The sequence below is a fragment of the Eulemur rufifrons genome, chromosome 6, assembly GCF_041146395.1.
Source record: "Eulemur rufifrons isolate Redbay chromosome 6, OSU_ERuf_1, whole genome shotgun sequence".
NCBI lineage: Eukaryota > Metazoa > Chordata > Mammalia > Primates > Lemuridae > Eulemur > Eulemur rufifrons.
In genome coordinates, this window is record NC_090988.1 from 5,704,357 (window position 1) to 5,723,964 (window position 19,608).

At 47.5% G+C, this 19,608-nt stretch overlaps 1 protein-coding gene across 1 annotated transcript in view; it reads right to left on the reverse strand.

Moving 5' to 3' along the window:
• GLB1L2 (galactosidase beta 1 like 2) overlaps positions 1–19,387 on the reverse strand; it is a 41,961-nt gene extending 22,574 nt beyond the window's left edge. Inside the window, exons 1-5 of the mRNA XM_069468664.1 lie at positions 19,228–19,387; positions 8,453–8,650; positions 7,004–7,072; positions 6,315–6,410; positions 4,560–4,668 (exon numbers count right to left, since the gene is read on the reverse strand). Coding sequence (XP_069324765.1) covers positions 4,560–4,668; positions 6,315–6,410; positions 7,004–7,072; positions 8,453–8,650; positions 19,228–19,361 — 606 coding nt within the window. The 5' untranslated portion in view covers positions 19,362–19,387. The remainder of the gene's footprint in view (positions 1–4,559; positions 4,669–6,314; positions 6,411–7,003; positions 7,073–8,452; positions 8,651–19,227) is intronic.
• Between the last annotated feature and the right edge of the window lie 221 nt (positions 19,388–19,608).

The window sequence follows — 19,608 nt, forward strand, 5'->3', positions numbered from 1 at the left end:
CAAGGTTTGGTGTTTTGAAAAGATCAACAAAATTGACAAACTTTCAGCTAAACTGACTAAGAAAAAAAAAAGAAAAGACTCAACTAAAATCAAAAACAAAATAGGGGATATTATTGCTGATTTTATGGCAATAAAAAGAGAGGAATATGCACAATTGAACACCAACAAATTGAACAACCTAGATGAAACAAATTCCTAGAAACATACAATGTGCCAAGACTAAATCATGAAGAAATAGAAAATCTGAATAGAACTATAACTGGTAAGGAGAATGAATGGGTAACCAAAAACCTCAAACAAAGAAAAGCCCAGTACCAGATGGCTTCACTGTTAGATTCTACCAAACATTTAAAGAAGAATTAACACCTGTCCTTCTCAAACTCTTCCCAAAAATTGAAGGGGAAAAAACATTCCTTATTCTATGAGGCCAGAATTACCAAACCAGACAAAGACACTATAGGAAAACTAAAGACTAATATTCCTTATGAATATTGATGCAAAAATCCTCAACAAAGTATTAGCAAAATAAATTCAGCAGCATATTAAAAGGATTATTAACACCATAAACAAGTGGGATTTATTCCTGGAATACAAGATTGATTTGACATACAAAAATCAGTCAATGTAATCACATTAACAAAATTAAGAAAAAAAAAACATAATGATCTCAATTGATGCAGAAAAAGCATTTTACAAAATTCAACACTCTTTTATGATAAAAACACTCAACCAACTAGGAATAGAAGGAAACTACCTCAACATAAACAGGCCATTTATGAAAAGCCCATAGCCAGCATCATACTCAATGGTGAAAGACTGAAAGCTTTTCCTCCTAAGATCAGGAACAAGACAAGGATTCCTGCTTTTGCCACTTCTATGCAACATAGTACTGGAAGTCCTAGCCAGAGCAATTAGTCAAGAAAAATAAAAGCCATCCAAATTGTTAAGAAAAAAGTACACTGATCTCTGTTTGCAAATGACATTATCTTAAATGTAGAAAATTATAAAGATTACACATACACAAAAATTATATAGCTAATGAATCCAGCAAACTTGCAGGACATAAAATTAATACACACAAATCAATTCTGTTTGTATAAACTATCAATGAACATTAACATTTACAATAGCATTAAAAATAATAAAATACTTAGAAATAAATATAATCAATAAGGTACAGAAAACTATAAAATGATGCTAAAAGACTATAAAGAAGGCATTAATAAAAGGAAAGGTATCCTGTATTCATAGATTGGAAGACTTCATATTGTTAAGATGTCTATTCTACCCAAAGTGATCTACAGACTCAATGCAATCACTATCAAAATCTCAAAAATGTTTTTGCTGAAATAGAAAAAGCCATCCTAAAATTCATAGGGCCTCTCAAGGAAAAATGAATAGCAAAACAATGTTGAAAAAGAACAAAGTTAGAGGTCTGATTTCAAAATTTACCACAAAACTACACTAATCAAAACAGTGTGATAATGGCATAAAGAAAGACATATGATGAAATGTTATTGTTTTTTTTTTTTCTTTTAGAGAACAGGTCTCACTCTGTTGCCCAGTCTAGAGTGCAGTGGCATGATCATAGTTCACTGTAACCTTGAACTTCTGAGTTCAAGCAATCCTCCTGCCTTAGCCTCCCTAGCAGCTAGGACTACAGGCACACACAACACCATCCTCAGCTAATTTTTTCATTTTTTTGAGATAGGGTCTCAATATGTTGCCCAGTCTGGTCTTGAACTCCTGGCTTCAAGTGATCCTCCCACCTCAGCCTTCTGAGTCACTGGGATTACAAGCATGGGCCACCACACCCAGCTCTGGTCAAATGATTTTTGACAAGGGTGTCAAAGCCATTCAATGGGGAAACGGGAAAACTAAATATTCACATGCAAAGAAAATGAAGTTGGATTCTTACCTTGCACCATATATAAAAATTAACTCAAAATGGATCAAAGACCTGAACACAAGAGCTAAGAAAGTACAAAACTCTGAGAAGAAAACATAAGAAAAAAGTTTCATGACCTTGGATTTGGCAACGATTTCTTGGATATGGCAGCAATAGCAAAGACAACAAAAGAAAAAATAAATATGTTAGACTTAAAATTAAAAACTTTTGTGCATAAAAGGATCCTATCAAAGGAGAAGGCAACCCATGGAATGACAGAAAATATTTGCAAATCATAGATCAGATAAGGAATTGATATTCAGAATATATAAAGAATTCCTATAACTCAACCAAAAAAGATGAGGTTCAAAAATGGGAAAAAGATTTGAATAAATTTTTCTCCAAAGATATACAAATGGCCAATAAGCACATGAAAAGATGCTCAACATCACTAGTCATTAGGGAAATGCAAATCAAAACCACAATGAGATAATACTTCACACCTATCAGGATGGCTCTCACCAAATAAACAGAAAATAACAAGTGTTGGTAAGGATGTGGTGGAATTGGAATGCTTGTGCTTTGCTGGTGGGAATGTACTATGGTACAACTTCTGTGGAAAACAGTATGGCAGTTGCTCAAAATATTAAACATAGAATTACAATTTGATCCAGCAATTTCACTTCTAGATATATTTGCAAAAGAAGTGAAAGCAAATACTTGGAAAGATATTTGTACATCCATGTTCACAGAAGCATAGTAGCCAGAACATGGAAGCAGCCCAAGTGTCCACTGATGGATGAAATGGATAAACAAAATGTGGTGTATACATGCAGTGGAATATTATTCCACATCCAAAAGGAAGGAAATTCTGACACATGCTACAACCGGGATAAACCCTGAGAACGTTACGCTAAGTGAAATAAGCCAGTCACAATACTATGTCTCCATTTATATAAAGTAGCTAGAATAGTCAAATCCATAGAGACAGACAGCAGAATGGTGGTTGCCAGAATCTACAGAAAGGGAAGAATGAGGACTTCAATGGGTACAATTTCAATTGGGGAAGATGAAAAAGGTCTGGAGATGGATAGTGGTTACAATGGACTGAATGTTTGTGTTCCCCAAAATTCATATGTCAAAATCCTAACCCCAATGTGATGGTGTTAAGAAGTGGGACCTTTGGGAGGTGATTAGGTCATGAGGGTGGAGCCTCCATAAATGGAATTAGTGCCCTTATAAAGGAGACCCCAGAGAGCTCTCTCACTGCCATGTGAAGATACAGCAAGAAGATAGCCAACTGTACCCTGGAAAGAACCCTCACCAGACACCAAATCTGCCAGTGCCTTGATCTTGGATTTCCAGCCTCCAGAACTGTGAGAAATAAATGTCTGTTGTTTGTAAGCCACCCAGTCTATGGTACTTTGTTACAGTAGCCTGAACCAAGATTGTGGTGATAGTTGCACAACAATGTGAATGTACTTAATGCCACTGAACTATATACTTAAAAAATGGTTAAAATGGCAAGTTTTATCCTATATATTCTTTACTACAATCAAAAATAAATAAAATAAAATAATATGTCATACCGGGGGCGGGGGAGCTTTGGTATTCCATTTCCATGTCTATGAGTGCCTCAAAGCCACAGTCCTAGGGTGGCCTTCCCCACTGTCCCCCACCCACCTGGGGCACTGGCCGCCTGCTGCTATAACCTGCTGAATCATGTCTGCAACCCCATCTTCCCTGCACAACTCTGGCTAATAACTTCCCGGCTTCTTGATTCTTTCATGATTAGGGCTGCCAGATTTAATAAATAAAAATACAGGACACCCAGTTAAATTTAAAATCACAATGAATAATTTTTTTAGTGTAAGCGTGGCCCATATGATACTAGGGATATATTTATACCAAAAAAATTAATCCTTGCTTATCTGAAATTCAAACTTAACTGGGTATCCTGTGTTTTATCTGGCACTTCCCTTTATGTGTGCTGTGAATATTCTCAACTATTGACTTAAGAGCAATTTTTACTGATGTACTAATTTTTTATTGACATACTAATTTCTCAGAGTCACTCTTCATGCTTTTATGTAAGCAACTGGGTTGGTTTTTCCCATTCCTGCTTTTTTATTGTTTCCAATTATTACATAAAAAGTTAAAATACTTTCCCCCTAAAATTTATTTTAACATATATGTTTTCAATAGCAAATGTATACCATGCAGCACCCCTTAGCTAGCAGAGAGAAGTACCTTGGAAAGTCAACAGCTGGAATTCTATAATTTACAAGAAGAATTTACAGAAAGTCCTGCTGTCTTGTATGCAAGGGCTGATCCACACGTGCTCCTCTCTGTGCAGAACTGAGCCACTGTGCTACTGGGATGCTGATAGACCAGTATTCTCGGTTATCAAGTCATCCCTGTCTACCCATCGCCAGTGCAGCTCCAGCACTGCATGGAGCCACGTGGTCCCTTACACCTGTCTGTCCTTTCAGCACTGTGCCCACCTGAGACAACACTGAAACACGCAGATCTTTCAAAGACAACTACCGCAAGCCCCTCCAACTGACTGCAATCTCAGTCCAGGGGGAAGAGTGTGTTCCTGTGCTGAAAAGAAGGGCGAGCCCTAGTGGGAAGACAGGTGAGGATCAAAGAAGAGTCGCTTTGCTTGTACCTGGAGTGGCACCACCCTGGACATCAGGTGATCGAAATAAAGGTCCACCGCTTCGGTGAAGCCCTTGTAGGTTGTTCTCAGCCTCATGCCAGGGTCTTGGAGTAGCCAGCTGGGAGTGAAAAGGGAGGGGAGAGGATATTAGCGTCACGGCCGTGGGTCTGCTGTGGCCGGCTGGTGGCGGAGTGCTCAGGAATGACCCGTTCCCATCCCCACCTCACTCAGCCTGGATCTGGGAGCCTGTACAAGCTGACACATGCAGCCGACACCCGCACTGCTGAGGCTTTCCGCCCCAAAGACACAGCCCTGAGGGAAGCTCATTTCCAGCTTCACGGGGACAGGTGCTGGCCGCCAGGCAGTGAGAAAGCTTTTCACACACCCAGTCTTCAAGCATTTATTCTATGATCCCAGTGCAAAGGGGGGAAGGTAAAAGGGTTAGACATCACTGGGGCTGGAGGAGGACATGGACACAACCTTCCAGCATCGCCCACAAACACAGGCCTGATGGGGAGGCTGCAGGCCGACTCCTGGCACTGGCCCTATCCACTGCGCAGGGCGCTCTCCAGCCTGTCTGTTGTGATCCCAGACTCCCCAGGGGAACACAACACCATGGAGTGGTTCCCCAGCTGGAGTCAAGGTACCTCTTCTCACTTGAAGTTCTGAGAAAACACTCACATTTTCTAACGGAAGATTCTGGGACACTCTGGCCCTGATCTGGGAGTCCTGAACAGGGTCAGGGAATTATCCAGTTTATGTTGGTAAAACAGCGGATGAGGAGAGAGCAGTTTCCTCCAGACTGACACCTCCACATTCCGTTTCGCATCAAAGGGGGCCAGTTTCTCCCAGGGTGTGCCCCGAATGCCCCCTCTCCTGAACGGGCAGGTGCCACAGCAGGGGGCGGGGGTCTGAGTGCCAGAGCTCCCTTCTGCTTCTGAGCTAAGACCGTTAAACCCTGTCGTCCTCCTGTGCCCGACTCCAGCTGAGCCCCAGGAAATCGCTGACTGTGGCACAAAGATTCCTAATCCGGGGGGAGGGGAGGGCACGGCGTTCTGCTGTGTTCACAGCCTTGTCCAGGGCACGACTGCCAGCTGGGAACTAGCCTGGGTGTGGAGGACCTGGAGGCAGAGGCTGTGCCCCGGAGGGCAGGTCGCGCTGGAAACAAGGAGGAAAACAGGAGCGCAGAGGGAACAGCATCAGCCCTCTCCCCCTTGGGGCACCGTGGGGTGGGGAGCCCGGTCTAACAGTGAGGAGGGAAAGATGACGCCTGTTAACAAGGAAACCTTCATGGCAGTAATGATGGGGGCGGGGAATGAGTGTGGTCCCAACTCATTCCTGACCAGACTTCCTGTCCAGCCGCAGAATACTGTACCAACATCAGCCAAGGCTACACCCTACAAGAGTGTTAGTTAGGGCCTGGGAGGTCAATTTGTTTCTCTTATGCTTTATCAAAATACTTGGACTCTTCAAAGCATGCTTAATAACATCCCTAAGAAATACACAGAGCAGGGCTGACTGCCCCCTTTTGAAGACAGGGAAAGTGAGGTCCGGAGCATACATGACCCGCCCTACACAAAGAAATCAACAGGACTTTACCAGGGCAGTAACTGCAACATCATCCAAAATGACCCCCTTGGGGTGCCACTTATTCTGAAAAGGAAATTCAGTGCAGAATGGAAACAGTAATTTAAAAGCAAAACTAGACCTATGTCTGTGAACATTTTGCACCAGCACACAGGAGTCCCCCACAGCCCCGCGTACCTGGGCAAGCCCCCGAGGTCGATCTCGCTGCAGATGTAGGGGCCTGGACGCAGGATCACCCACAGCCCGATCTCCGCGGCCAGCAGGACAAAGGCCCTGGGGAGGTAAACAAGTCAGCACCTGCCTTGATGGCCCAGGGCAGAGGCTGGTGGGGGGAGTCCAGCTCCTCTCCTCGCCCCCTCTCTCAACCAGACAGACAGCCTGGGTGAAGCCAAGGCTCCGCCCACCCCGCACAGCAGGGAGTCCCACACCAGGCTGAGGCCAGAGCTGCTCCCAGCCTCAGACCATCCACACAGCCCCATCGGGGCCGAGGAAGAAGGGCGTCAGACAAGACACAGCGGGGCTTAACAGGGAACCTCACCCCAATGGCCCTGCTCCCCTAGAGAGGCAGCCCCTGTCCTAGCACAGGTGCTGGACCCTCCTATGGAGTCGGGCAGCACCCAGGGTCTTCGGCCCCTCTGGGCTGCCCTGCAGAGTGGGGCCCAGAGGCTGCAGGCCCAGCCCCGTGGGGTGAGAGGTCACAGCTGGGAAGCATCTGGGTCCTGGGTACAGGGCCTATCACAGGGTCCTGAGAACAAGGCTCCAAACGCAGGTCCCTCTCTGGTTCTCTATAGGTCCTAATCCACCCCCAGCAGCCACCTGTCTGCCCCCGCCCCGGGCCAGGTCACAGAGGCAGCAACACCACGTACTCCAGGTCCAGGTTCCCGGAGAAGTCAAATCTGCCTCTCTCTGGCTCGTGCAGGTTCCACGGAACGTAGCTGGAACAAAAGAGATAATTACAGGCAGGAGCTCGTCATTCTTTCCACTTCACCTCCCAGATTACCTTCTTTATTCTGAAAAGTATGATGGCTGCAGGTGTGTTTCTTATGACTTTAGGACTGGAACCAAGAACTGACTGAACAGAATCCAGGCCAGCCCGGCGGGACTAATGTCTCTTAGCAGACGGGGAGAAGGCCAACAAGGTTTGGGGTCAGCTCTGTGACCCCAGGTCAGCCTGCCATCCCCACTCCCCAGTAGAGAAGAAGAAGTAACTTTATTGGAAGAGGAAACCTTAGTTATCAGTCCTGTCACTTACTGAAGCGGCCAGAATTCAAAAACTTGCAACAGGATGAAGGTTCTAACTCTAAGAAGATAAGGAGATGAAGTAGACTCTTGAAGAGGCCCAACTCCAGAGGCTGGAGGGACAACAGCTGCTCTTCTCCCAGACCCCACCTCACCACTGGCTTCTGCTGGAGCCCCTCCAACGGCAAGAAATAGCCCAGGAGAGAGGGGGGAGGCAGTACAGCTTCTGATTCGGACGCTGGAGTTCTATGTCTCAGCAAACCCAGACTGCCCTGCTGCCTAAGGCCCCCTGCAGCGTACACCTTGCACTGTTCCTACGGCCTTCAGGACTCCCTTCTGGTAAGTCATGGCTCAGAACATTCCAGTCACTCTTATAGGAACTGTCTTCAAAATCAGTTCACAATCCACCCGAGAAAATCCATTTCCTTGATTTGTAATCACACATTTTTGCCTGAGAATGGAACCATTCCACCCTGGTCACCCATTTTAATTTACAGACTGAGAACCAAGTATCTGTTGGCAATTTGGAAAAAAAGGAAAATCCACGTAAATACCGTGATTATTCACACCTGAGCGTATTTTGTAAATGATTCACACACTCAACATTTCACTGAGCGCCTGCCACGTGGCAGTCGTCACGCGAGGTGCTGGGACGATAACCACAGCCTTGTCAGGGCTATTCCACAAGAAGGGTGCTGAGAGTTACCGACGGAGAGCTGCTCAGGCAGCTATTCTGAAGAAGACCACACTCACTTGCTGTATAAACTGGAGGTGCGGAGATTGCTTGTGAAAAAAAATTGTTCACTATCACTGAATCACCTCCTACATCTACACTCACCTCCTTCACTATATTCCTTCATACCTTGCTTCTTTGGTTCCTCTAGACCTCATATCCACATCCCTTCATGCCCATCACTTGGGAGCTTATGGGGGTGAGGAGGAAGGGGCACCCCGACCCTTCAGCACTAAGCAGACGGCTGGGGCTGCCTCCTCCTCTTAAATCTTTCCACACACACACACCAGGCGCCCTACTTGGTGACCAGGCTTGCTGGCCAGGGGTGGGGCAGGGCACGCACGTGGTGAGGGTGTTCAGGCCACAGGCTCTCATCTTCAGCAGGCGGTCCCTCCAGTATTCCTTGGGCACCCGGAAGTAGTGGATGGAGCCCCCGAAGATCCAGAAGGTGGAGTCCTCCAGCATAAAGTTCTGGCCTTTTGCCTGTAGCCCATACTGCCGCTGTTGCAGCCACGGAGGGATCAGGGTACTCCAGTCCCACCTGGAAAGAGACATGGCATTCCTGGAGCCTTGGAGGTCCCCGGCAGCAGGGGCTGGGGGCGCAGAGAGGAGATCAGCTTCCTGCACAGGCCCTCAGCAGTTCTTTCTAAGGAAGCCCTGCTTCCAGGGTAGCCAGGAAACGTGCCCACCCTCCGACTCTGCCCAACCTTGGAAGGGGTCTTCCTTCAGCACCATTCACTCGGCTGGGCCCAGCTGCAGGGGAAGGACAAGCCGACGCTGCAGCCAGGGACAAGACAAACACAGCACTCAACATGAAGACCGGTGTGCTAAGAGGAGAGAGGACGAGGCAGTCGTACTGGGCAGGAAGGGTGTTCTCGGGGAGCTGAGAGGCTGCTGTCTGGTGGTGACCCGGGAGCAGGCGCTGCACGCAAGCTACCACGGCCAGCTCTTCCGGGCCATTGCTCTAAACACAAAAGCAGCAACTACTGCGCACAGTACCTCCGAGCCCCCTCACGGCCACAGCTGCCCGACTCCAGATGCAGATACCTGGAAAGAGGCATCTGGGTTAAACAACATCATCATTTATTCATCAACCAGACTTCCGGGTCTTAACTATTTTCTGAAGATCAAGCATCTGCCAAGAGATAACCCGGCATGACACAGTGCCATCTGGGAAGGCTGCTGGAAAGTTTTAGCCCGTGACAAAGCGCCTCTTGGCATCTCACAGTGGCTGACGGGAGCCCCTCACATTGATCCCAGCGACTCAGTGTCCACAGAATCCCTCCCTCTTGTCTGCCTAGTCTCCTGAAGGCTGTGAGAGAAGTGGGGGAGGTGGCAATTTCCAGCCAGGAGGTTTAGGAAAGTTGGAGACAGAACACGAGAGTGAGTGAGTCTGGGGCAAAAGCAGATGTTAGCTGGTGGCTTTTTCCTCACCCAGTTCTCACAACAGCTCCTGCACTAGAGGGCAGACTGCCCTAGAGGGCAAAAGCTCCCTCAGCCGAGCTTTACAGGAGGGACTGGAGCAGGTTTGAGGGCCCAGATGGCCCGAGATGGGGGAGCAGGAATCCAAAAGGGCAGGTGGCACAGACGTCACTGACCACTTGGGACTTTTGTCTAGGGCCACTCACGGGCAAAGAAAATTCTTTTTCACCTACTCCTTGCTCCTCACAGCCCCCAGGCTTCAGAGCCCACACTGAGTCTACAGGACTACAGTTGCTGCTGCTTTACAGACGGAATGGCCATCTGTGGATGCTCATCAGCATGCTGTTTTTCTCTAAAGTAAAAAGGTCCATGTTTCATGCGTGACTTGCAAATGACATTTTAGGACACCGTTTTTCCAAAGGACAACCTATATGGGGGAGTAAAACAAAAACAAAATCTGGGAGAGGAAGATCTGGATGTGAGTCCTGGCCCACTCCTGGTAGCACTGTCACCTTGGGTTAGTGACACCAACTCTGAGGTCAGGAGGGCCAAAGCCTGCCCCAACTGCTCAGAAAGGCTGCTGTGAGGGCCAGGTACAAACGAAACACTCCATGACATATGGTGCAAGAGTCTTACCATTATTCAAAATAAATTTATTTTAGCATGATTTTACATATTAGAGAGAATAGCCTCAGTGGGTTTTATGTCCCAAATATGGAATAATCCCAACCCTTCCATTTTCCCCATTTTAATATATACTTTATGTGCTAAATTTTGTGCCAACCCATCTTATTACAATTTCTAAAAATTTACGATGAAAGAATCCATACACTGGAATCCTATCAGACCAACCTGGCCCCTCCACTGGGGGTGGCCAACTCCAGCTGCGGGCCAAATCCAGTCTGCCTCCTGTCTTTGTGCAGCCTGCAAGCTGAAAATGGTTTTCACGTTTTTAAGTGGTTGGAAAAAATCCCAAAAGAATAATATTTGGGGACACAAAAAATAACATGAACTTCACATTTCAGTTCACAGTTTTATTGGCACGCTGCCGCAGCCATGCATTGACTCTGGTTGTGCTAGAGACTGTGCGGCCTGCAAAGCCGAAACATTCACCCCCACTCTCCCCACTCTCGCAGGTGAAGCCCTGGACTGCCAAGATGAGGCTCGGGGTCCCCTCTGGGCCACAGTCTTGGCCTTCCTTTGACACCTCCTGCCTTCTCACCAGGCTCTTTCCTTTAGCTAAAAGCTCCTGACTGTTCTCCCTTTGTCTGAAGTTCCCCACACCTCAGACACAGGAGAGTTTGTGCCTCCCTTGGTTTTTACCACACCTGCTCCAAAGAATGCTCTGCCTCCTGCCCAGCCCTCCCTGCCTCAAGCACTCACCAGGTGCCCCTGCCCACTGCTCCTGAGGTTCCTCCGAGGTACTTGCTGGGCTCACTCTAGGCTAGTATGAGCAAAAACCAGATGGACAGATTCTTTTCTTAAAAATAGGGTCACTTTGACAGTTTGGTGGTGAAAACACACACACACATACAATCACATTGTTTTTAAAGACCGTGTTAATACAATTTAGCAATCACTCCACCAGGCAGCAATCCTTGTTTTATAGCCAGAACTTCACCAGCACAATCTCTAATTACCAAAGCACACATCACTGATCCCAATTTCTGTTCATGGGTGTGAGAGCGTCCCCTTCCCAGCCTGCTCAGTGCAGAGCTGCAGGCCGGGGTGCAGGTGCCTCTCGGGGACCCTCACTCCAATATAGTCCCTGCTAGTAACAGGCACCCTTAATCTGTGCCCTTGTCGATGACTAATCATCAGGAGACCTCCCTGTAGGCTCCTCCAGGTGTGGTCTGCAAACAGCAGAGCATCTTCATCTGCAGCTTATTAGAATTGTAGAAACTCGGGCCTTACTTGAGACCTACTGAATCAAAATCTGCATTTTAACCAGAGCCCAAGGTTGAAGCGTGAGAAACACCAATCTGTATGTTTTCCTTTGATGTATGTACATACTGTCTCACCCTGGGTGGAGCTTCTCTTTGATAGTGTCTTTATATCCTGCCATTTTCTGGATTTTTGAAAACATATTTCTTCTCAGTGTTAATCAAGAGGCATGGAGTAAACATTGCAAATGAAAAAATCTAGCTGTTATCAAATTCCAAATTCTGGAGGATTCAACTGTTTCCTTCCTGGAAATTTTCTGGTAGGCTACTAGACAAGTTGTCAATCCCTTAATAAAAGGGATAAATTCACTAAGAAAATGAGGATGATAAATGTTGGGTTTCTCCAAGGAATTCACTGTGAGAAAATGAGATGATACAAGCGAGAGCTTCATAAACAACAAAGCACCGTGCAAATAGTTATTAACACTAATAGTGATCATTAATACTAATGATCATAATATTAAGAATACCCCCATAATTTCCTGAGCAACTCAGTAATAATAAAATAAAAGAAGTATCAACTGTGTGGTTACATTTGGTTGGTTTAAAGGTCAGAGAGATTTTACTCCTAAATTCGGCTTGATACCAAGAAGCTAACCCAAACCTAAGGAAGTCCAGTGTTTCTGTCACTTTCCCTAGTGAGTTCATTCATGGTGAATCTTTCTTTGATGAAACCGGGGACACATGCCTTCTTTCCAGCTGGGGTTTATATTAACATCTTCTTCTGGCATTTCTGTTGCCTTTGTATCTTGGCTTCATTTTAGGGTGACTTATCAGGCCTACGATTCACTGGACAGCAGGCCCAGGCCACTGACCTGAACTCAGTGCTCAGGCTTGTTCTGCTCCTCCCCCAGGTGAGGAGGGCAGCCACAGTCACGCTCTGCGGTGACGTTCCTGCAAGAAGGCATGTGTGTCAGGACTTCTGATGGGCTTCACACAGTGTAACAAGCCCTCTACACCTGTGCCCACCAATTTCCTTTCGGCAAGTGGAAAGGGCACGCACTGTTCATGCTGCAGGCTGTGCAAGCTACAGACACAAAAAAGTGGGTTGTGATGGAAACGTTAAGCAGAGGACACAGGTCTTGACTCCCACTGCACCTGTGGTGAGGAACTCTCATCCGGCTGTGGCTGGTGAGGAAGAAGGGCAGAGGATGACGCCCCCTATGGTACTTTCTTCTTGGTCACCGAGGTGGAGGGTGAGGACAGAGAGTACAGGGCAGGCTCCAGTAGGCAGGATGCCCCCGGGTATGATAAAAAGTGCTAGTGGATGTGTGTGGATGGAAAAGGGCAGATGCGAGGTGCAAGGTCACCACCTCTTCCACTCAGAATTGCTCCACAGATTGATTGTCAAGTTTCAGAGAGGGTCTTGCAGGGCAGACCGGTGGGAGGAGAGCCACACCCTGTCACTTCCTGGAAGGATCTCCTTGAGTGAGGTGTGCTAATCTGGATGGTCTTGAAATGTCTCATGCCACTCCAGCAGGCAGGCTTGCCTCACCTGCAGATCCTGCAAACACCGATCAGTAACTGGTGGGGCCGGGAGGCCTCACTGGCTCACAGTCCCCTCCTTCAGTAGTTTGTTCTACCACGCAGACTATGACCAGATGCGGCTGGGCCAGGATCCACACAACCAGGCACAGCAGGGACAGCACTGTGAACATCTGGAGTACAGTGACCTCCAGCAGAGACCAGGCAACACTCAGGCACACTGAGGATGGCCACGGGTATGGGCCAGCGGGGGACCTGAGAGGAGCTGCAATGACAGCCGTTCAGTTCCCAGAACATAAGTCCTTGCCGGCCCCGAGGGTTGGTTATTGTGGCACTATATGTAACATGTACTTGCTTATCTTACATGACAGCTCACAAATTCAGTTTCCAGGTACACTGTGACCCTATTAGGGCCTCCCTAAGCAGAGCTTCCACTGAATCCAGGTCCAGGGCATCACATTAAGATGCTGACAAAGAAAATACTCACCTCTACATTCATCCAAGTGGCCATGCCAGAAACCATTATTTAGATGACAGACATGTTAAACTGCCCACAAGACACCATCATATATAGAAATTTCCTCACTCGGGTCTAAAATGCAAAATTCTATTTGCCTTCTGAAGATTCCAACGTCCTTGGACATCCTGCTCCCCCAAACTGTCCATTCGGAGATACTTCAGTCCCACCAGCCTATAGCCCTGTTATTTCTGCCCTCAGCAAGGGACTTTGAGGGCCTAAGGAAGGCACTTTGGGGCCCAAGCTGGTGCCCTTAACACTCTGCTCCAAAATATTGCCTCCTGGACCAATCCTTGAGCCCCAGGAACTTCGGTCCCAGGGAAATGGAACTCAGTCCCTGTGTTTGGCTCAGCTTCCTGGATCTGCTCCTCGGTCTGGGCCCAATGCTGTGGGCTCCTGTTTCGCTGCGAGAGGCATTAAACATGCCCAAACAGCTTGGGGCTTCCACTCTCAAAGCAAGCTCATGCATTTTGCAGAGATGCGAGGCCCCCAGCAAGAGGTCTGCAGCCCTCCTGCAGTTGTAGCACCTCTGCCCTTCCCTCCAAAACTTCTCCCAGGTAAGCCAGGAACCCTGGCCTAGCACCCAGGCTCTGACCCAGGTACATATTTTCTAAATATTGCAGGAAGTGAGTACCTGAAGAGAGTTTACTAGACCAAAACCTTGAGAGCCAATAGTGAAACAACAAAAGCCCTCCTGATGTTATGCGATGCTGTACTTTTATACTACTTTGGGAAACTTTTCCACTGATAGCGTCATAAGTAGAAAAAATTCTATATCTCAACCTAGAGAGAAGTGAAAACTTTGTTAGATAGCTCAAAAGGGATCTACTCTTGGTAACAAGCCTCTGGTCTTGGATATGCTTGTAGAGCCTAAATGAAATGATCTCATGAAATAGGGAACACCATAACTATGTTAAATATTTATTTAAATCTACCCATCCCATGGGACTTAGCTATAAAGATACACAAGTGATAAGCTAGTTCTTACAAGACACAAAGAATCTATACTGCCCCTATAGAGGAGAGCTCAGAATCTCCTTTACACTGATCCAACAGAAATAGAATGTGCTATTTTGGACACGTCTATCAAGATTTAAAATGAATATCTCTTATGGTCAGCAATTCTATCTATAGAGATATATCCAACAGCTATTCATTGCAACTTTGTTTACAGTAGCTAAAAGATTGCAAACAATCAATGCCCGTCAATAGAGGACTATTTAAATTAATTATGTATCTAATGGGCAAATGGGTAAAATGAATAGCTGTCTTCCTGTATATGTATAGAATACCTCAAAAGAAACCATTATTAGTAAACACCTCTTGGGGTCGGGGTGCCTAGAGCCAGAACTAGGAGTTTTTTTCACTATATTCTCCTTTATACACTGAATATTTCATCATGCTCATACATATACCTATTCACAAAATAAATTTTTATATTTTTTACTTATTTATTTATTTTCTTTTTATGTCAGCATATTACGGAGGTAAAATGTTTAGGTTACATGTATTGCTTTTGCCCCACCCGAGTCAGAGCTTAAACATTTCCATCCCCTAGATGGTGCACACCGCACCCATTAGGTGTGACTATCCCCATCCCCTCTCCCCCTCCCAAGAAAATAAATTTTTAAAGAAAAATACAATTTGTTCTTGAAAGGAACAACTGCACTAACTGTGTTGCTGAGTGTCAGAGTGCAGAACCAGTGAGTATCAACCAAGAGTCTCTAACAGGTGGACACCTCTCAAGAAATACCTGTTTCATTACCATGAGCCTCTAAAAATCCCCCTTCCCAGGAATAGTCTCACACAATGAGAATTATTTTTCAATATGTTCTTGAATATGCAGAGCAACAGATTTAAGCAAAAGTTAAAACTCAGCGGAGAGGAAGCAGCAAATATCCCCACACCAAAAGAACCTTGCCTCTGCCAGACGATGGCAGGGAGGAAGGGAAGAGGGCAGCACTGGGCTCCAGCGTCCTTTCCAGGTACCCAACGTTCTAAAACCTCTTTCTCCCCAAGCTCCAACATCTCCTGAATTCTTCTGCAGAAGAGCATGAGACGTGACCTAATGGAACTCTATGTCATTTCATCAAAGACTAAGTGCTTCTATTTCACTTGCCACTTCCTTGACTTAAGGTGGCAAGAAACCTTTGGCTAAGTTTCTGATATTTCTGCTGCCATGGCTCTTTTTCCTCAATTCTGGTTATCCTAGTCCCTTAACTCACAACCACACCAGTACTGTTTATGCTCCAGGACAACTCTGGTCTCCTTTGCTTGTTGGCTAGAATAATCTTGTAAGAATCCCAGTGCCAACTCTATCTTATTAGCTCGGTGGCTCAGACATCCCACCTCTTCCTGACTATGAGCCACTGCCCAGGGAGCCTTGCCTCACCACCTGTATCAGACAGGTGATTACCTGCTGTAAGAGACACTTCCCAGATGCTGAAAACTTCACTGTAGAAGATGAAACGGATACCCTTTAAAGAGTTTGAACATTCCAGGGAATATGATGCAGGCCTCAAGCAGGCCTCCCAGAATAAGCAAAGCTCATAAAAGCAATTAACTCCCAGAAGCACAGGCGGAGAGGCACGATTTGTCCACACACCCTTGGAAGACAAGACTGGCCATGATGTGCATCAAAGAACGTGACCTGCATTGCTATGATCCACCTTTACTCAGGAGAAGGGGTTGGATAACTTCTCTTCCTTCTTTCTTACAGGAAGAGTTTGAGGTCTGGAATCCAGACAATGGCAGGGGACACACAGTGAGTGAGATAGAGCTGAGAAAAGAGATGGACTTATCTTTTAGGAGCATCATTCTGGCTTTCCTCTCTCCCAACTTTTGCCAGCTAAAATTTCAGGTATGAGAAATACAGAGCTGATTGAAATTTTGCTCAGTGATGCATTTACATTAAGGAAAAAAACTTATGAGAACCATGCCTTTTGATAGCATCAAGCAGGCATTCTTGTGCTCACAGAGTAAGAAGAGGAAAGAAAATGAAAGGCAACTAGCTCAAAGGCACAGTTCACATTGATACACACATCGTAGATCTCAAAATAACATGCTGAGTGAAAGAAGCCAAACAGAAAAGAGCACACACTCTAGCACTTCATTTCCATAAACCTCTATAAAATACAAACCAGTATATGGTGGCAGGAAGCAACAGGTCAGTGGTTGCTTGGGGCTAGGGAGCAGGGAGGCTCAGAAGGAGAGATGACACGGGAAACTTCTAGGGCTGATGGACATTTTCACTGTCTTGTGATGGTAGTATCACAGGTGGCTACATATATCAAAGCTTATCAAACTGTACATGTTAAGTATGTGCAGTTTGTTGCATGACAATTATACTTCAATAAAGGTAATTTTTAAGAAAGACCATTGTTCTAGCTAAAAAATAAAACCACCTAAGGTTGAAATCCTCCCCAAAAGTCAACCTTGTCCTCCTAGTTCTTAGATACGATGCGATCCAACAGCTATGATGGCCCACAAACCTGCCTGAGGAAACAATTATGGGAAAAAGGAAAGCTGTAGCCAAACACCCTCTACCCCCTGCCCCATACCCACTGCAGTCCAAATACCTGCCTTCTGGGGTACAGGAAAGGACTGATCCCGACAGCACGGCTCCACAACAATGTGAGCTGAGTGGCCAGTTTCCATGTGACCTATATTTCACTGGCCACATCAACATTCCCCAACAACAGCTGGGAGAGGCCCCCACCTCCCACTCAGTTAATGACCCAGTCACAGGTGGAGCAAGGCAGGAAGAGGCAGAGACAAAGACTAAGTTCTCCTCTGGACTCCTGAGATATTAGGGTAACACATAATCATTGGTGTCCAGCCTGAGTTGGACAGAAAGAATTGAGCAGAAAGCGACCCTGAGGGTGATAAAATAAAAAAGATACCAAAAAGACACATATTCCACAGGATCCTAAGAGATGGCCCTAAATTTGGTTCAGAGCTTCTCTGGCCTCTGTCCTACCAGCTGAGAAAGAAGGAGTGACAGAAAAAACAATGATTTTCCTAAGCATGTCAAACTATTTCCATGGGCAGGAGTCCAGCTCTGATTCTCTGCTGCCATTTCCACGTCACCCCTACTGTAGCCACTCCCCCTGGGTGGGCACACAGTTAACTCACCTGAGAGACTCTCGGGCTTCTTCAGAGATAGGTCAGCTGCTGACACCTCATCTCTGTCCTGCCAGATAACAGCAAACACCCAGTCTCCTTCCCACACCTTTTCCTGGGGACTATTTGGGTGTGCCGCCTGGCCCACCTCAAGCCCCTCGGTGCTGCCCCTTGCAGTGACCTGTCTGGGTCCCCTGCAGACTGCTATATCCCTGATCAACAACAGACAAGAACACGCTGCCTGCACACATCCAGCCCTTCCCTCTGGAGCTCAGGCTCCTTGACACCTGCTGTGTGCAGGAGGCTTTGGGTAATTCTTCTGGGGTTTGCATCAGCCTTGCACAGGGAGGAAAGCTGAACATCATCCTACAAGAGCAGGGACCAATCTTCAAAGAGGAATGGGTTAGGGATCGTAGACAGGATGGAAAAAGTCTTGGGTACAACTGGGGAAATGCCTCTTAGGTTTTCTGGGCCTCAAAATGAAAAGAGAACCATTTCCTTCTCCCAAACGATATTATGACATCCTCATTATCTTAGAAAAAAACAGACGCAAGTATAAACCTATTTAAAAAAAAAAAACGTATAAATGTAAAGCGTTTCCAATGTGTTCTTGTGGCAGGAAAAAACGTTCAGATCTTTATCTCCATCAAAAACTTCCCTATCTCCCAGGGGAAGTTTGGAGAAACTAAGAGGGACAGAGAAGAAGCAAATGACAAAGCTGGGCAGCAGTGTGCCTGCCACCTGCTCCAGTGGCTCTGCCTTCAGCTCCTCAACAACTGCCAGTGCCAACCATCCCATACTGCTGGTCTGCTTCCACTGGAGGTTTTGAATATGGAAAGTGCCAGGCATTGGCCTGTAAAATATGAGCAGGGCTGCAGGACCCTGTAAATAGATACAGTTTAGAAAAATTCTAGGCTAGGGCACCCAGAAAACTTTTACACAGGCTGTGGGTAAATCCTTCTACCACTGAACCCAATCACTTGCCATGATCAGCATTTTGTAACTGGGGAAGGAGTGAGCTGGTAACAGGTGAACGGTGGGAAAGTGGAGAGAGGCAACATACAGTTTTAGAACTGTGCAAACGTGGCGGAGGACCTTGGAGGCCTGTGGGGCAAGTGTTCTTACGACTGTGTGGGGCGAGCTAAACCACCATCGCCCTGAGGCTGGAGCACTGGCCTCCGGAATAAGGAGTCTCCCAGCAGGCTTGAGAGGAAATGTGGGGGCCTAGGAGAAGAGCAGAAGGGGGCTCCCCGCGGAGAGCTGGGGCCAGGGCAGCGATGGGGGCGTTTGAGAGGGGTGTGAAGGCCGGTTCTGCCCACCCGCCCAGAGTGAGGGAGTGTCCAAGAGCAGCAGAGCTGGCACTACAGGCGCGCAGGAGAGGGGCGGTCAGGGCACAGACGTCCGGAGTCTCTGAGGGCAGCGCCTGGTGTCACCCGGAGGCCTGGGTGTCCGGGCAGAGCAAAGCGCCTAGAGGCGCGGGGGCACACGGGCGTGGGGAGCTCCAAGGAGGAAGAGCTGGAGCTCTTCCCGTGGGAACTCAGGATTCGCGGATCGCGGAGGCGAAAACCCGAGGGGTGGAGGGCCGGGGTGAGCACAGTCCGGCAGGTGCCGGGCGGAGCGCTCTCTCACCTGCGGAGCACCAGGAAGCTCAAGATGACCAGCAGCAGGAGTCCGAGTGTGCGGCCCGGCCTCCGCCGGAGGCTACACGTGGTCATCGCGCGTTCGCGGGGCGCGGGGACCCAGGTTCCCACTCCAGCCGGCATTCAGCGGCGCTCCGGCGCCTTGGCGCGGGGGGCGGGGTCGCGCCCCGGTCGCCCAGGCAACCGGCCCGCCAGCGCTCATTGGCTGCGGCTCGCGGCCCCGCCCCCGCCTCTGGGCCTCTCGCGGGCAGGGGCGGGGCCTCACGGGACAGGGCGGGGCCTCAGGGATAGGGGCGGGGCGGGCCTCACGGGGCTCGGGGCGGGGTGGGGGCGGTTAGCCCGGTGGATCCGGCCGGTGTCTCCCCGGGTC